Source organism: Astyanax mexicanus, chromosome 13 (assembly GCF_023375975.1).
Source record: "Astyanax mexicanus isolate ESR-SI-001 chromosome 13, AstMex3_surface, whole genome shotgun sequence".
Taxonomy (NCBI): Eukaryota; Metazoa; Chordata; class Actinopteri; order Characiformes; family Acestrorhamphidae; genus Astyanax; species Astyanax mexicanus.
The window spans coordinates 14,665,500-14,684,618 of record NC_064420.1 but is presented as its reverse complement, the minus strand read 5'-3'; the positions used below and the strand labels follow the sequence as shown (position 1 = coordinate 14,684,618).

General features: G+C 37.3%; 1 protein-coding gene across 1 annotated transcript in view; it reads left to right on the top strand.

Moving 5' to 3' along the window:
• Positions 1-19,119, top strand: part of ctnnbl1 (catenin, beta like 1) — a 107,029-nt gene that overhangs the window by 33,652 nt on the left and 54,258 nt on the right. Inside the window, exons 9-11 of the mRNA XM_049462716.1 lie at positions 745-803; positions 3,640-3,788; positions 10,933-11,114. Of these exons, the coding sequence (XP_049318673.1) occupies positions 745-803; positions 3,640-3,788; positions 10,933-11,114 (390 nt within the window). The remainder of the gene's footprint in view (positions 1-744; positions 804-3,639; positions 3,789-10,932; positions 11,115-19,119) is intronic.

The window sequence follows — 19,119 nt, the reverse complement described above, 5'->3', positions numbered from 1 at the left end:
GTATGCTCAGTAGGATGCAGAACAGTGCACTGTATATGAATAGGATACTAGATAGTGCTCTGTATGCTCAGTAGGATGCAGAATAATGCACTGTACAGTGAATAGGATACTGGGAGTCACTCTTTTTTCAGTAGCTGTATAGTAAATAGGGCACTTGATAAGGTTTTGTATATTTAGTTCACAGAATAGTGAACTGTATAGTGAATAGAGCACAGAAAGGTGTGTAGGGCACAGCGAAAGGCACTTTGTTGTCTTTTGAGGACAGACAATTTTTTTGTACTTTTTAGTAAATTTGGCACCGAGACAATATTGCACAAAGTAGTGCACTGTGTAGTACATTGTCTAAATTGAATATGACAGAATAGTGCACTCTATGCATTGATCAGCAGACAACACAGCCTGCTCTACTGGGAATAGGACATGATGGTGTACCTGGTAGTGGTATAGTACAGAACAGTGCACTGTGTTTTTAAACGGAGTAGTGCATTCTGAACGGCCCATGTGCTATGGTGTCACTGTGCACCAGCTTTGTGTTATTTTCTCTCTTTCTCTCTCTCTCTCTCTCTCTCTCTCTCTCTCTCTCTCTCTCTCTTTTTTATCCACCCAGCTTGTTCTGTCTCATCCTCTGTAGCACCAACTGAATTTATACATTGTTCATGTTATTCTCTCCACCTCCTTCACTCTTTCTATTCTTTATTTTACTCACGTCTCTCTCTCTCTCTCTCCCTCCCTCCCCCCCATCAGGCACCAGAGAGCTCTTGGGAGAGTTGGACGGTATCGATGTTCTTCTGCAGCAGCTTTCAGTAAGCCCCCCTGCCAATATCCCTACTGCCCACCACACAGTCCCAGTCTCTCTCTCTCTCTCTTTCTCTCTCTCTCTCTCTCTCTCTCTCTCAGTAGCTTTAGTGCTGTCTCTTTTCATATTTCTTCCCCATTTACTCTCAGAAAGGCTGGCTGTGTGTGTGTGTGTGTGAGACCTGTTAGTGCTGAACCCACAGGTGGGATTGGTTCATGTTGAGTAAGAGGAAAACACTTTGTCTCAGGTCAGAGAGCTGAAGGTTAACGGGGGGAAAATGTGAGTGCAGGATTTATTTGTATAGTGATAAATAGAGTTCTAATAGAGGCTGGGAATTGTTTTAAAATGTTCGATACCTTAAAATCAGTACTGATACCCAAACGATACTTTTTTTTTTATATCTTTTTTGTAAATTGCAACCAAAATTATAAAAAGCGATAATTATTCTCACACAACAGATTTATTTAACAGCCACCATGAGAAACTCCATCTTTCTGGATCTTGTTGGAACCAAAAAACAATGAGCATGACTGTGGCACTTTATTAAGAACAAAAACAACAGCATTACTTTCAACGCTGAAACTATAAATATTTTCCCTAAACATATTACTGGATACATTTCAGTTTTTAAGAGTTCTTTTTTTTAATATCAGCGTTAGATTGTCAAAATTAAATTATATTTTTATTAGTGGTGTTAATCTGGCAGACCTTTAAGGGTTTCATGAAAAGTATCGAAAACGGGCACAGAATCTTTTTCGACTTTTCGGTACTCTGTAGTACACTGCAAAAAAATAAATCTTAGCAAGTGAAATTTCAAACTTTCAAAATGTAAGGCAATAAATCTTATTTTCTTCTCTGATAAGACTTTTTATCTTACTAAGCATTGTAAGTGTTAGATGATTTTGCTTATTTTTGGGATAATTATCTTAATCATTCTTACTTAGAATTTGTACCTTATTTTAAGTCATTTGAACTCAAAAAAGGACCAAGCAGCAATCAAGTTATTCTGATTCTTGTGTCCAAAAACAGTGACTTTTACTCTCTTACTAAAAAAAAAAAAACGCTTACCCCATTGGCACATTTTTTTGCTTAATATACATATATTTGTCTTAATTTGCATATATTTTGTCTAGTTTTTGCCAATGGATTTTTTGCAGTGTGCCGAGGCATTTAGGTCGGTGCCTTTTTGGTTTCAATACCCAGCCCTTGTCCTAATCACTATTTACTACATTAATAGATATAATAACCCTTTTATTTTGGTGAACAGAAATGGTTCTAATTACTAAAAAAAAAACAGCAGCTCACCTCACTTAAAGTAAATAGACTTGGTTAATATCAGCTCAATCCAGAACTCGTCTGTTCACTTCTAGTAAACAGAAGTAGTTGTGCACGGTACAGTAAAGAAGTGCACAGAATAGTGCACTCTATACTGATCAGGATTGAATAGTGTGCTCTGTTGAATAGGCCAAAATGGTGCTCGTAAAAGTGAAAAGGACAGAATAGTTCACTCAATTGAATAGGACACAATAGAGTGTCTGTAAAGAGTGGGACATAATGGTGCACCCTAAAGATAATGAGTTAAAAAGATACACTTTTAAAAAATGATGCATGTCTTGCATGACACTACTAGTGTACTAGTTGCTAGTGTCTTATTAAATCAGTTCACCACAAAGTACTGTCCAACTTCTATCTGTGCACATGTTCCCATGGGATTTGGATGCACAGAATACAGAATAAAGAGTTATCAACTGGTACCGCTACCAATATTAACCTGGTACAGTTTATAAAACATGCTAATGCCTTCTAAAGTGAAGAGAACTTGACAGTACACTCTGTAGTGAATAGGGCATGATAGTGCACTCTAAAATGAATGGGCTACATTAGTTCACCATAGCATTATTGGGACAAAAACATACACTTTTATGTGATTAAGGCACAGAATAGTATACTCCTATAGTGAATAGAAAAGAATAGTGTGCTATATAGTGAATAGTCTATAGTGAATAGGACACAGTAGTGCCCTCTGTAGAAATAGGACATAAGAGTGTGCTCTGTAGTGAACAGGACAGAATCATGTAACGTATAGTGAACTCTGTAGTGAATAGGTCATATAGTGCACTCTAAAATGGACAGGACACAATAGTGCGCTGTAGCATTAACGGGCCAAAAACATGCGCTGATGAATTAGAGCACAGATTAGTATACTCTATAGTGAATTCGACACCATTGTGCACTCTGTAATAAATATAATATATAATAATCAGTGCACTTTGTAGTGAATAAGACAGTAAGATAAGTTAGTGCACTGATAAGTAATTACAGCACAGAATAGTATACTCTTTAGTAAATAAAAAGAATAGTGTACTGAATAGTGAATAGGACATGATGGTCTGTTGTGGCTAGGGCCCAAAATAGTGCACTGTATATAAGAATAGGGCAGGATAATGCACCTTTGAGTGAATAAGACACAGCGCAGCACAGTTTAGTGATTATGGCACAGAATAGTATGCACTATAGTGAATAGTCCACAACAGTGCACCCTAGAGTTAAAGGGGACAAAAACAATTTCAGTAATTAAGGCACAGTGCACTTTGCAATTAATAAAGCACATTGCAATAATGCTTTAAAAAGTTTTTGTAAAAAAAAAAAAAAAAATGAAAATGAAAGTGTGCCAGTGCTTTAAAGTGTGCCCTGTCATAATATTCATTAAAAAATAATACTGTAAGTGTTGTTGTTGTATTATAATAGTATGTATGTACTAGTCTATAGTGTGTATGTATTATGCTGTATAATAAACGGTGAGTTAAGTTATTAAGGTGTAAAGACGTGTCTCTGTGCTGCAGGTGTTTAAGAGGCACAACCCGTCCACGGCGGAGGAGCAGGAGATGATGGAGAACCTGTTCGACGCGCTCTGCTCCTGCCTCATGCTGCCGGCCAATCGCGACCGCTTCCTCAGGGGGGAGGGGCTTCAGCTGATGAACCTCATGCTCAGGTCTGTGACTGGTTGGTGTTTATAGACTGACCCTTCCCATGGCTTTTACCCTTCATTCACAGTAAGAATATGTTGGTGGAATTAAAAATGGGGCCCTTTTTTACAAACATCTGTCTGTTTTAGAAAGTGATTTCTTAGTAAGTGAAATCATCTAGAGGTGGTTGGTGTGGAGGGGTGGATAACACCACTACCTGCCAGGAAACTACAACATTAAGTGGGACACAGGTTCAATTCCCAGTCTGGGAGACTGTGCTGCGCTACACCAGAAAGAGTTTTTGTCAGACTCCTAACTACTCAATGCTATGAATGTGTAAAGTAAATCTAGTCTAGTTGTCTAATTGTTGCAATAAATAGAGTTTTTTTTTTTTTTTTTTTTTTTATAACCAGTTTGGATTTCTTTTTTTTTTTTTTATCTACTCAAAGTGTCTTGCTTTTTACAGTATTTAATGTATTAATGTTTGCCTTTTTTTTTTTTTTGCACTCTAAGATGCATTTAATTTTCCCCAAAAACATCTGTGTGCCTTATGTATGAATTTTACCAATTGGGTTGTAAGCAGCATTAGCATTAGCCACTAACCACGCTAAGCGCTAGCTCTTTTGCCATTCAGAGGTGACTTTTATCAGCCTGTAGCCTGCTGGTAACCCCGACTAGCACTGCGGGAGCTGCATAAGCATTAGCAGCTAACCTGCACTAGCTCTTTTGACGTTCAGAGGTGAGTATATCGGACTGTAGCCTGTGTGTGTAACATGTAAAACAAGCTACATAAGACGAGACAGCTAATGGTTAGCTTCTAATGCTAATGCTGCTGCACCCAGCAGAAATCTAAGCTTACTGTAATTAAACAGAAGCGCTTTACTCACCCAAATTAAACAGTTTTCTGGAGAGAAATTTGTGTAGATTAACATATATACATAAATATACAAATAAACAAAATAGTGTGAAGTACATCTATATAGTAAGTTCCACATTTTGAAAAAAACTTTTTTGAGGTGCACTAGTAGTATTTTAACATTAAAATGTCCTGCAAATTTTGTCTAGGGAGCTAAAACTTTAGCTGTCAAGATGCAGTAAAACATGCATTGGATTAGGAGTCTCACCAATAGGAAACATATTTATATATGAAAAAAGAAAAGAAAATAATGTTAGTCGACTACTAAAATAGGCAATAGTCTATAGTAATTACATTCCCAATATTCAATAGATAAATGTACTTAAAATAATGTTAAATAATAATTGTGATAAAATTCCTATACTAATCTTTACAAATCTTAGAATAATGTCTATTGTGTATTTTAAATTAATTTAAGATCATTTCATTGGGTGAGAGACATATATTATATTGCAGACAGAAGAAACAGAGGAAGAGTCTCAGTCTCTTCTCAGAGTAAACAATATAAATATTGTAGCACTAAGACTGGAGCAGCAAGACTGATGCCTGCACCACTGTAGAACAGCAGGCACCAACAGCAGGAAGCAGTTTTAATCATCCACTTCCAGAACATGTACAGCTCTCACACTGACGATCACCAGAGGAGGGCAATATAACATGTAATTTAATCATGGCAAATTACATTATACCATCCTGGACGTATTGTGGATGTTATTACTTAATAAACATGGATCAACACTGATCAACAATCATTAAAAAAAATCTTACATGTAATTTGTTTTTTAAGTTTTCAAAATATAGTAATACACAATGTGTTTCAGGATTACATATATATTTTTTGTGAATATTGCCCATCCCTTACTGACCCCCAGCTGTGAAGGGGCAGATTTCATACATACTTGCTTTAGTCATTTCTTTTCATGTAACTGTAACTGTGTCTCACAAGACTTTTACACAGGTAACCAAAACAAATGTTTGATCATTACGGAAGCAAAAAGCAGCTCTGCTGTGCTTAAGTAAGCAGAAATGCTTCTAACAGTGCATTTACACTCCTTTCATTTTCAATGGATGAGATTGTGCACTCTGTAGTGCTTAGGACATGATGGTGCGCTCTGTAGTGAATAGAAAATGATAGTGTGCTCTGAAGTTAATTGGACACGATAGTGCACTCAAGTGAATAAGACACAGTAGTGCACTCTGTAGTGAATAAGACATGATAGTGCACTCTTTATTGAATAGGACACAGTAGTGCACTCTTTAGTGAATAGGACATGATTGTGCACTCTTTAGTGAATAGGACATGATTGTGCACTCTGTAGTGAATAGGACATGATAGTGCACTCTTTAGGGAATAGGACACAGTAGTGCACTCTTTAGTGAATAGGACATGATTGTGCACTCTGTAGTGAATAGGACATGATAGTGCACTCTTTAGGGAATAGGACACAGTAGTGCACTCTTTAGTGAATAGGACATGATGGTGTACTCTGTAGTGAATAGGAAATGATAGTGTGCTCTGAAGTTAATAGGACACAGTGCACTTAAGTGAATAGGACACGATAGTGCACTCAAGTGAACAGGATGAGATTGTGCACTCTGTAGTGCTTAGGACATGATGGTGCACTCTGTAGTGCTTAGGACATGATGGTGCGCTCTGTAGTGAATAGGAAATGATAGTGTGCTCTAAAAAGAATAGGGCACATTAGTGCATTTAAGTAAATGGGACATAATTGTGCACTCTAATGGATAGGACATGGTGGTGGACTCTGAAATGAAAGTGATATGATGGTGCACTCTGTAGTGAATAGGACACAACAGGCTGCCACAATACTGACACTACGCCGAAATGTACCATAGAGATTCGGTCATAGGTTGCCAGGTCTGTACAGAACCCTTGAGGGGGTTGCCAGTTGAATACCGAACCCTCAGTGGGGGATTCTGACAATAGTTCTAAGGTCTGTAGAGACTGATGTGAGATCATACAGGAGAGAAGTTGTTGGGTTAATGGTAACCAGCTGCAGTAATCACATACTGTTTTGTATTTTACTGCATACGATTAATTATATATAATTAATAATCAGAGTAAAGTCTGATTGACATCCGTTACAAGATAATTACTTTCTTAAACATTTCAGAATTCAACTGCAGTTTGAGCGTTTAAGTCAAATAAAATATTTTCAATTATGTATTTCAACATTTAAATGAAATATATATGTTGTTAAAATTTTGTCTTAATCTTGTAAACACAGTATGGTGTCTTGTAACGTCTCGTCACACCCCTAGTTTATGTAAGTCATGTATGATAACGGGACTATGGCATTATGGGAGAGAGGTCCAGCAGGATCGCTGGTTCAAATCAGTCATTATGCAGCTCCAATACATTAGGGTACTATTGGTCATGCTGTGTGTAGATAGCACTCTCTCTCTCCACATCATTCCCAGTGTAATGTTGGTCAGCGCGGGTGTCTGTTAGCTGATGTATCAGAGCTGAGGGTTCGATGCTTTCCTCTGAGTGTTGTTGGGAGGATTACTCGTAATAGGGGGAGTTCATATGAATGGTGTTTGATAAATTGGCATTCCAGTCTGTGGAGAAAACTGGGTAGAATTAAATAATAAAAAATGTAAAATGTATACAAAGAACAAAGTATATGAACAAAAAAAACAAGCAAATCTACAAAAAAGGCTCAACCGAAGTGAGATTTGAGGAGAAGTGGATCTGGAAGTGTCTCAGCTCTCTGTCTGGCATGTGTCCACCACGGTTTATCGTCCGTCTTGTGTGGATTTAGAAGCTGATTGCAGCTGAGCAGAGATTCAGTCTGTATGACTGAGCCAGCAGTTCTGCTTCACAAACCTCATCCCTCTTTCTCTCTCTCTCACTCTCTCTCTCTCTTTCTCTCATGATCTTTTTCTCACGCTCACTCTCTCTCGCTCTCTCTCTCTCACGCTCACTCTCTCTCGCTCTCTTTCTTTCTCTCTCGCACTCACTCTCTCGTTCTCTCTCTCTCTCACACGCTCACTCTCTGTCGCTCTCTTTCTCTCTCATGCTCTCCCTCTCATTCCCCACCTCTCCGGCTCTCTCTTTCTCTCGTTCTCTCTCTCTCTCACGCTTACTCTCTCTCGCTCTCCCTCATGCTCTCATGCTCTTTCATTCTCCGTCTCTCACTCTCGCGCTCTCTCTTTCTTTCATGCTCTCTCATTCCCTGTCTCTTTCTCGCACTCTCTCACGCTCTTTCTCTCACACGCTCTCTCTCTTTCACTCTCATACTCTCTCGTTTTCTCTCTCTCTCACACGCTCACTCTCTGTCGCTCTCTTTCTCTCTCATGCTCTCAAGCTCATTCCCCGCCTCTCTGGCTCTCTCTTTCTCTCGTTCTCTCTCTCTCTCACGCTTACTCTCTCTCGCTCTCCCTCATGCTCTCATGCTCTTTCATTCTCCGTCTCTCTCTCTCGCGCTCTCTCTTTCTTTCATGCTCTCTCATTCCCTGTCTCTTTCTCGCACTCTCTCACGCTCTTTCTCTCACGCGCTCTCTCTCTTTCGCTCTCATGCTCTCTCATTCCGTCTCTCTCCCTCTCTCTCGCTCTTATTCCCTGTGTCTCTTTCTTCTCTCTCACTCTCTCATGCGGTTGCACTCTCATTCTCTGTCTCTCTCTCTCTCTCTCTCTCTCTCTCTTGTTCTCTGTTTTTCATTCTCTTGTCCTCTCATTCACTCTCTCTCGTGTGAGCTCTCTCAATTCAATTAAATTAAATTCAATTCAATTCAAATTGGCTTTATTAGCATGACTGTTTTAAAAAAACAATGTTGCCAAAGCACACAAATGTCAAAACCGAACCTATAGTGAAACAACGATGAAAATGTTAACATAAACATCGATTATTTAAAATAAAAAAATGTAAAAAAATTACTATAATAATAATAATGATGACAATAATAAAAACAACAATAATAATAACAATAGTAATTATAAAAATTATAGTGATTATAATGATCAAGTATAATAATATTAACAGTTGTTTCTCTCTCTGTCTCTCTCTTACTCTTTCTCTGTCTTTTTCTCTCTCTCTCTCTCTCTCTCTCTCTCTCTCTCTCTCTCTCTTACTTTCTCTCTCTTTCAGTCTTTCTCTGTCTCTCTCCCTCCCTCCCCCTCCCTCTCCCTCACTCACGCTCTTACTCACACGCTCATCTCTCCACCTTGACATCTGAAATATTTTCAGTGGGCTAGATAAACAGTGTCGTTTGTCATCTGCGGATGGAGAGAGTGGCGGAGTGACAGACAGCTACATTTCCCAGAGTGCCGAGCTGCTCTGTGGAGAGCTCTGATACAGCTCTGTTTTTCTTTTTCTTTTTTCATGAGTTATGTTTTATGAATTTGCCCGCAGTCCCTCTCATGATCTTATTATGTGCTGCAGATTCATTAATTCTATATGATTTACTTCAAAATAAATTATTTACAAACTGGATGTACCTGGATTCCAGGAAAGCTTTGCATTAGCTTTTCTCTTACTTATCAATTTTATCTTTGTTTGCATTAAACCAAGACTGAGATTTGCATAGATTCATTTCATTTGTATCAGCAGGTAAAAGTCTTAGAAGTTTTAAATTCATTTAGCTAAATAAAGGCATTTATTTGACTTTTAAATATCTTGTATCCATCTGATAAATTTATATAAAAAAAATATTTCACAAATTTTCTGTGCAAGTTGGCAAAATTAATGGGAAACTGTGTGGAACACACATTTTGCACTGGACCCTATTGTCCGCGTATATGCTAGGGGTGTGACGAGGCACTAATATCACGAGACGAGAAGAGACACGATACTGGTTTCACGAGAAGAGAAAATTTTTTAAAGAAAATGTCAAAAATGAAAACTTAACAGACTGGTTTCTCTCACACATTGATTCTATAAGAAATAGAAATAAGAATAAGAAATAAAAATAAAACTTATATAGTGCAAACAATAAGTGCAAACCACAACCAGTCATATGAAGCCTATGGTTTGTGTTTTTTTTCTCCTAAATATCTTGTAATTTAACTATGCAGAACCATAACCAGTCATATTAAGCCTATGCTTGAAGTGCAAACAGAGACAGAACATTTTTTAAATTCAGTACAGAGCTAAGGGATTAGTACATCTGCCTATGAAACAGTCACATGTAGGATTTACTTACAGTATTTATATATGGTTTGTGTCTTGTTGGTCACTCTGTTACTGTTTATTGTTTCCACTGGAGCCAAAATGCAGCCAGACACACAACTTAAAAGTAGCAGAAGCATCTTCTTTACAAATGCCCGAATTTTCCTCTTCTGCTGAAAGCTGCTCTCACTGCTCAGCCACCACGCTCTATCGCTATTGGTACTGGGTTGCCAGATCCCTCTTGAAAAGTCCACCATTAACTGTTTTTTTTTGCCCCGCGAGACAGGTTTAAGCCTGATGAGAAATATCGACCGTTTTAATCTCGTTCCACGAGATCTCGTCACACCCCAAGTATATGCAGTTTTATTTTGTTTCACTTTGTATAAAACTGTTACTAAAATATGGATGGGTTCACTCATAATTACAGCGATGACTAGTTCATATAATTTTTTTTTAAATAAATAATGATGTTCAACCTTTTGGCATTTTGTAACTGTAAATGTGGTCTTAGTCTGTTCTGAATGGTATTAAAAAGTTCTTAAAATTTATTTTCCACATATTAAGAGTAGGTTATATGGCCCCTAAAATAATATCATATTTTTTCAGGGTATTTATGTAATGATATTCTTGGCAATGAGAAAAAAAACGGAAAAATTACAATTAATTTCTATTGCCACAAAAGAAAAGTTAGTTTTATATTAATTATATATTACTGTTTCAAACTATAATTGAAAAACAACATATTTAACACATTATAAACACATTTTTGTAATATAATGTCGCCATAAAATATACCACAATCAAAAAAATGTAGAATATTAAGTGCATGAATTTGATACCCCTATAACCCTACAACCCTAATTCCAACAAATGTAAAAAACATAAATAAAAACAGAATTTGATGATTTGCTAATCATCTTATTCTGTTTTCAGGTATGTTTTACACAATTTCCAACTTCATTGGAATTGAGGTTTTATGTCACTAGCATATTGCTATCACTATATATTTTTTTGCATTATTTTATTTTGGTTCATTGTGTAAAAGGTTTATTTTAAAGCTATGTTTGGATATCACATAGACTCTGACTGTTCTCTGTTTAAACACTGTGCTTCTGTGTGCAGGGAGAAGAAGCTGTCTCGGACCAGCTCTCTGAAGGTTCTGGATCACGGTATGATCGGGCCCGAGGGATCAGATAACTGCCACAAATTTGTGGATATCCTCGGCCTGCGCACCATTTTCCCTCTGTTTATGAAGACGCCCAAGAAGATGAGGAAAACCGGCATATCTGATAAAGAGCATGAAGGTACCTCACACCTCTTTTTCTCTCTCTCTCTCTCTCTCTCTCTTTCTCTGTCTTTCCACTTTCATTATTTCCTTTTACTTTTTCAGTTTAGATTTAATCCTTTGTTCTTTCTGTAAACACTAACATTTCACTCACACAACTACAGAAAGATTAGTTCAATTATAGATCCTGAAGTACTGAATAATTTGTACTATAATAAATACTGAATAATAGTATAATTTGTTTGTACATACTGAATAATTTCTAGTAATAACTGTGTAAATCACTGTATTAACTGATTAGTTAATCGGTTTGTTGGAGCTGCTTAGAAATTCACAATAGGTACTGAATTATTAGTAGTAAATTTCCATTATTTAAATTCTGTACCTTGCTTTACTTAGTTACTAAATGTATACACTCTTCATCAAAAATTGTTGATTGAAATGTTACCAGGAACAATAAATAATAAAAATACACTGATATGGTCATATTTGAGCTACACATGAAGAAGTAGTGTGTAACATTTGTAGCATTTGTAACACATGTAACGCAACATGCCATGGTAGCTAACTAAGTGAAGTAAACAAAACAAAACTTGAGTAAATAGATTTTTTTTTCTCTTCTAAAAAATTTTGTTTGGGTGAGTGAAGCTCTTCCGATTATTTACAGTAAGCTTAGATTCCCAAATATATCTGGCACTAATGCAGGAGCATTAGCATTAGCGGCTAACTGCTAGCTGTTAGCGGCTAATGCCGCCCGACAGCTCTACACTGAGAAACCCTGAGTGCTCCGGTAAGCCAGGGCTATTTTAGTATGTGGTTTGTCCGACATAGCTTGTTTAAATACGGTAAACACGCAGACTACAGTCCCATAAACTTGCCTCTGAACGTCATAAGAGCTAGTGCGGTTATCGGCTAACGCTAAGGCTGCTCCAGCAGTGCTAGCCGTGGTTAGAAGCAGTCTACAGGTTGATAATACTCAACTCTGAACGGTGAAATACCAGTTAGCAGCTAAAACTAATACTGCTCCAGCCCTGATGCTTGGATTAACTGCTCCTTACAACCTTATAGGTAAACAATTATACATAAGGCACATTATACACAGATTATAAGACGCACTGACAATTTTTGGGAAAATTCGAGGATTTTAAGTGCACCTTATTGTGTAAAATATATTGTATATTTTTATACGTTACTGTTACTCTGGGCTCTCAAAACTCACTGTAATGCAGACGAAAGGTAATCTAGCTCCAAAAGAAATCAATATGGTCACATGTCCAGGCCTGGTGTCATGGCGTGGGGTGTAATTCATTTTGACAGCCCAACATTGCTATTATACACTGATTGCAGGATCTAATTCACACAGTCATTAACAGTTGTTTCTGAGTAGTTCCTGAATAACTACATGATAATGCTGCGGTTTGATTGGTTAATTCCATGCTAATCCTCTTGGCTTGTATTCTTAAGGCTTGAGAAACACTGTGCCGTGTGCTTGTGCGCGTGTGTTCTCCACTGCTATTGCATTCGGGTCTAGAAAGTGAGTTTATTTACCCGCGGTTGGTAATGGGCTGGATTTCCCAGGTTGGCGCTCTTTTCCCAGCAGCTCCCTGGCAAATTTCACGCTGATTGGTTTGTCACGGCTGCAATGAATAAAAGCTCATTTCTGGCCTTTCTGTGGCGCCCCTGATGTGCAGAGTCAGGACTGTGAGGCTGGAGTGTTGAGGTCTGTTCTCTCCTGCATTCATTAAGCAGTACGGAATGAAATATAGTGAACAAACTGAGACAGTTCAACTCCGATCTTTAGAGGATACTGGATCTGCTTCCTCTGAATGTGTGACTCTTTTGGAAGACTGTTATTTGTTTCCTGAAGGAAATGAAGACCATAATGGTTAATTGAATAAGTAGTTCTTAGCATTATATCCATTATTATGTAAGAGCAATTGGGCAGTGTGCCAATTCCTGCTGGAAAATGAAAACCGCATCTCTTTGTCCAAAAGTTGTCAGCAGAGGGAAGCATGAAGTGCTGTAAGATTTTGTCTTTAGACTGGATAATAAAACACAGTGGATCAACACCAGCAGATGACATGTCTCTCCAAACCATCACTGATTGTAGAAACTCCACACTAGACCTCAAGCAGCTTGAACTGTGTGTCTCTCCACTCTTCCTCCAGACTCTGCCTCCTTGATTTACAAATGAAATGTTAAATTTACTGATGATCAGTGATGGTTTGGAGAGTCATGTCATCTGCTGGTGTTGATCCACTGTGTTTTGTCAAGTTCAAAGTCAGTGCAGCTTCTAGCAAGAGATTTTACAGCTCATATGAAGAAAACTCTTTTCCAGCACTTTTATGAAGGTGCAGATTTCATTTTCCAGCAGGACTTGGCACACTGCCCACACCAAAAAGTACCAATTGCTCTTATATAATAATCTAATTTTCTGAGATACTGATTTTTGGGTTTTCATAAACCCTGGACATCTGTATAATTAGTTTCACATTTTGAACTGAATTACGAAAGTAAGTAACTTTTCAACATTTAAAATGTTTGGAAATGCACTAGTACTATTATTATTGAGTATTTCATAGTAGCCCTTAAGTAATTCATAGTACTTACATATAGTAGTTAGCAGGCGATTCTACTAGTGTACTAAGTGTACTACTTACGGAGTAGTTTATAATAGTAACTGAGCTGTTGGTTACTAGTAATTTGTACTAGTTACTGAATATAGTGTGATTGATTTATTCATGGCGGTTACTGAGTAATTCATAGTGGTTACAGAGTAATTCGTAGTAGTGCTGTGTAATGTGTTGTATTTCAGTGAACTACTGTGATGTTAGTAGTTCATTTTGGTAACTTAACAATTCATATCGGTTAATGCGCAATCTGTTTTGTTACAGGAGTAATTCATGATGGTTACTGAGAAATTCATGGTGTGTGCAACTTGAGTAATACATAATCAATCAATCAATCTTTATTTTGACTTGGATGTACATTGAGGGCAACCCTCGTTTTCAATGTAGCCGAGCATTTAAAGAAACAGGGATTGACATGACAGAGAAAATAAAAGCTAAATTTAATTATTGTAAAATAGCAATAAATAAAATATAAATATAGATTAAAAAAAAAGTAGAATTAGAATAAAATAGAAAAAAATAAAATAAAATAAAATAAATGATTATAATTAAGTATGGTTTAATTGACAACAAATTAAGATCAAAAGAAAGTAAGACTAATACAACAAAAATGAATTAAAATGAGCTAAAACTAACTTGTACATAATACAATAAAAAATAAAATAAATAAATGAACTAACAAAAATAAAAGCAATAATAATAATAATAATAATAAATAGTAATAACAATAAAAGAAAATCAAAATAAGATAAAAAGCAATAATACAAAACTATTTAAAATAATACAAATAATAATATGATAACTATAAGAATAATAATAAAAAAATAAATAAAATGAAAATAAAATAAGGAAACAGTAATTTGAGGGAGCTGGAGGGAGCATGTTTATAAATAATGTCGCCATAGTCCAGCACTGACAGTAAAGTTGCCTCAACTATTCTTTTTAATAATTACTGATACATTTGTAGTGTGCTTACTTGAGTAATTCTTGATGGTTACTAAGAAATTCATGGTCTGTTACTGAGAAATTTATAGTGTGTTACCTGAGTAATTCAAGATGGTTACTGAGAAATTGATAATTATTACAGTAGTTATTCGATAATTCACTAAAGATACTGAATAAGGATTTCTGCAGGGTGATAAATGCAGTAAATGCAGTAAAGTTCTCGTGGTCAGAGAGGAGAATAGAAAAGACTGAAGTTTCAGATGAACAGAACATGTGAGGAAGAGCTGAGTCTGAAGGAGAAGAGAATCTGTGTGTGTGTGTGTGTGTGTGTGTGAGGCGCTGTATTCGTGCTGCTGCACTTCTTATTGTGTTTTTACTCCTCTGTTTCGGGAACGGCCGTGCTGCTGGTTCTTGTCTGTTGGCCTGACTTCATTAACCTGCAGGAGACACACAGCCCTGCTCTGCCCTGGAAACAAACAGCGGTGCTTACAGGAACACCGGCCGGGCCCAGCGTTCTCTCTCTCTCTCACACTGCTCACACTCCTCACTCCCTGAAGCGTGAGAGCTTTCTGCAGCTCTGTCTGCACTGCTGAACAGCTTTGTGTTAAACTTAATACCTGGTGGCTTCAGTTCCTGTTCACTTCACATCTTTAAATAAGATTTTCATCAATTACACTTTTAATTACAGAGAACATACAGTGTGCACTTACTGACTGATTTAATCTTAAAAAGATGCTACAGGGGGCCCTTTTAAGAACCGTTACATTGTTATAAAACCTTTTACACTGTTTCGTTTTTAAGTTAGAATATACTGGGGTGGGTGTGTCTAAAATTCAAAGGCGTTTCAAACGTGTTTCTAATAAAGTGTCCGATGTCTGTATGTGTAAAGGTGGTGTTTCTATTTAGAGTGGCCAATGTGTGGAAGCCTAAGTTTGAGCCTTGTTTGAGTGTTTCTCTTAAAGTGGCTAACGTGGTTATCCCAAGAGTGGGTGTTTCTATTAAAGTGGCCAATCTGTGGAAGCCCAGGAGTGGGTGTTTCTATTAAATAGGCCAATATCTGCAGGTATAAGGGTGGTTTTTCTATTAAAGTGGCCTATGTTTGAAAGCCCAAGAGTGAGTGTTTCTTAAAAAAAAAAAAAAAAAAAAAAGTTGCCAGTATAAGAAGTTGCGTGTAATATGAGTGTGTAATAAATCAGGCTTTTAATTCTGCTTTTCTCTTTCTCTGTTGTGCGGGTTGTCTTTAGAATAATAAGTGTTTATGCTGGAAGGCAGAGATACTTGTTGTCGTTTAGCTTTGAGTTCTTTTTTTAATTGGATTATTTTAGTTATTTCCTCTGCTTTTTTTACTGACGCGGTTTGGGTGGTGTTATGAGCGCCGGGCTAATTGAAAGTCGGTAAGGAGGAGCCGGTGCTCCGGGAACACAATGCTGCCAAATGGCATTAATTAATCAGCAGCGATTCTTATTACAAACGAGTCTTTTGAAGTAATTAAAAAGCGACGCTCTTGTGCTGAATGGTAAACGCTGAGATCGATCCCGTAAAATCCTGTCTGAAATTCACACTTCAGCGGGAGGAGGGATTAACGAGACGCAATTTGCATCTGTAACGAGCTCATTAAGAAAGCTCTCACTAATAATAGATCTGACATTTTCCCGTCAAACGAGTCGCCTGAAGTGTCGTGAGGGAGCGGCGTCGCAGCCAGGAGGAGGTGAGCGCAGTGTCAATAATTATTTATTTTATTTATTTATATTTCAAGGAGAACAGATTTGCTTCCAGGATTTCTTTTTAAGAAGCATGTTTTTTGTCTCTGAAATATTGTCATTTTAAAACCATACAATGCCAATGATACAGTGGCTTTTTAAAAGTATTCATACCCCTTAAACATTTTCACATTTTTGTTTAAATGTATTTTTTAAAATACATGGTTTTCAGAATTTTAATCAAATAAAAATCTGAAAATGTGATGTGCAAAAGTATTCACCCCCACATGTCAGTACATAGTAGAGCCACCCTTCACTGCAATTACAGCTGCAAGTTTTTTTTTTTTTTGGGGGGGGGTATGTCTTTACATGCTTTAAACTTCTTCATAACTTTATAGCTGTGCTGACTGTTGAGGGTCTTGGTCTTCATGATGCTGTTTGTTCACTAGTGTTCTCTAACAAACCACTAAGGCCTTCACAGAACAGCTGTATTTATACTGAGACTAAATTACACACAGCTGGATAACTAAATAAGTAAATAAGACTTCTGAAGGCAATTGATTGCAATGGGTTTTATTTAGGTGGCTCCAAGATTTAACCCCATTTTTTTGTAAAGCTGAGTTCAGTTTCACTAACCACAACCACACCTGATTACTGCCAGACCTGTAGAATCAAAAAATAATTTAAATAGAACCAGTCTGACAACATGAAGCAGATAAAAGATCTCAAAAACAACACATTATGCCCCAAACTGAAGGAATTCAAAAACAGATGAGAAAACGAAGTCATTGATCATCTATCAATCTGGAAAAGGTTACAAAGCAGACCACAGTGACCTTGTACTTGGGTTCTGCAGCAGGACAATGACCCAGAGCACATATTTTTTTTGTAGGCCTAGTTAAAGTCTGATTAAGATGCTGTGGATGATCTTAAACTGTTCAAAAACTCTCCAGTGTGTAAAAGACACAAACAAGTGTGACACAAACAAGTTATTAGGTTTCGGGGTCAAACACTTTTTTACACAGGTCCAGGTTTGTTTGAATATATTTTTTCCCCTAATAAATTTAATTTAAGTATATTTATATATTTACTTAGGTTATTTTCGTCTGATATTAAAGTTTGTTTGCTAATTGGAAAAATGTAAGTATGATAAAAAAAGAAAAAGCAAACAAAAAAAACTATAAGGGGAAAATATTTTTTTTACAGCTCTGTGTGTCCATATATTGTGTGACTAAGTCGAGAATGCTTTTTTTTTTTTTTTTTTTTTTTTTTTTTTTTTTAAATCAAGTTTCAAGGGCACTTTCAAAACTTTCAGGACACTTTGTTAAACTATGAGTAGCACTTTTTTTAAACTTTAAGAACTTTTTTTTTTTTTTTTTTTTTTCTTCTTCTTTTTTTTTTTTTTATAGCCGTGAGCCCTCGTTAATTTCTGACTCCGGCCAGACAGCAGCCGAGCGCAGACAAGTGTGTGCATTTCTTGCATCATGAGATGAGATTTGTCCTCCCCGGCTGTAATTTCTGCATCCAGCTGAAGCGGACAGTGGGAGGGAGATTGGGACGGGTGCTGGGTGTACAAGCGGTGTCTGTCATCTGTATTCCGCGCCGGTTTCCTCCGCAGAGTTAAAATTTAGTTACTGTTGCTCCAGCAGCTGGATATTAATGAGGCAGATTATTTTAGGCCGGGAAGGCGGGGTGAGAGAGTGAGTGTTGTACAGCAGTGAAGACAGCGTCGCTCGCACCGTGTTTCTGTATCCTCTGTATGAGTGATGCCCCAATTCTGGAAGTCTTGCTCTGACAGGAACACTTTTAGCCCCCTAATGATGCTCCTGTTGTGGCGCGCAACAGAGCGAACACCTCCTCGCTGTCATTAACCCAGAATAAAAACCCGTTTGTGCCGCTTAGCTCTTCTCCCACGCTGTATACACTTTGGAGCACTCTAGGAAGAGAGACAGGCAGCGCTAATGTACAAAAATATGCTGGTATTTTCAGCATGATATCAATCTACTGCACCTGCAGCTCACATTTTGAGTAAATATAGAAAGCACTTTTTAAATTACGCATTTAAAACCAACCTGGCCATTTGTGAAAAGCAACTGCCCCCCCTAATTAACTGTGATTTAACCACATTTTACTACACAACCAGGCCTGATTACTGCCAGACCTCTAGAAGCAAGAATTCACTTAAACAGAACCTGTCTGAAAACATGAAGCAGAAAAAAGATCTCAAAAATAAATAGGAAAACAAAGTCAGCGATCATCTATTAGTCTGGAAAAGGTTACAAAGTCATTTCTAAGGCTTTTGGACTCCAACAGACCACAGTGAGAGCCATTATTTACAAATAGAGAACACATTGAACAGTGGTGAACCTAATCTGGAGTGGCCGGCCTACCAAACTTACTCCAGAAGGGCATGGACAACTCATCCAGGAGGTCACAAATGAACCCAGAACAACATTTAAAGAACTGCAGATCTCACTCGCCTCAGTTATGGTCAGTTTTAAATCAGTCAGTTATCTATGGAAGGGTTCCAGGGCAAGGTTCATCTCACGTTTGGCAAAAAAAAAAAAAAAAAAAAAAAAACATTTTGATGATCCCCAGGACTTTGGGTAAATAACTTTTGGACTGACGAGACAAAAGTAGAACCTTTTGGAAGGTGTAAACTCTTCTTTCTCCCATGCTGTATACACTTTGGAGCACTTTAGGAAAAGAGACTAATGTACAGAAATATGCTGGTATTTTCAGCATGATT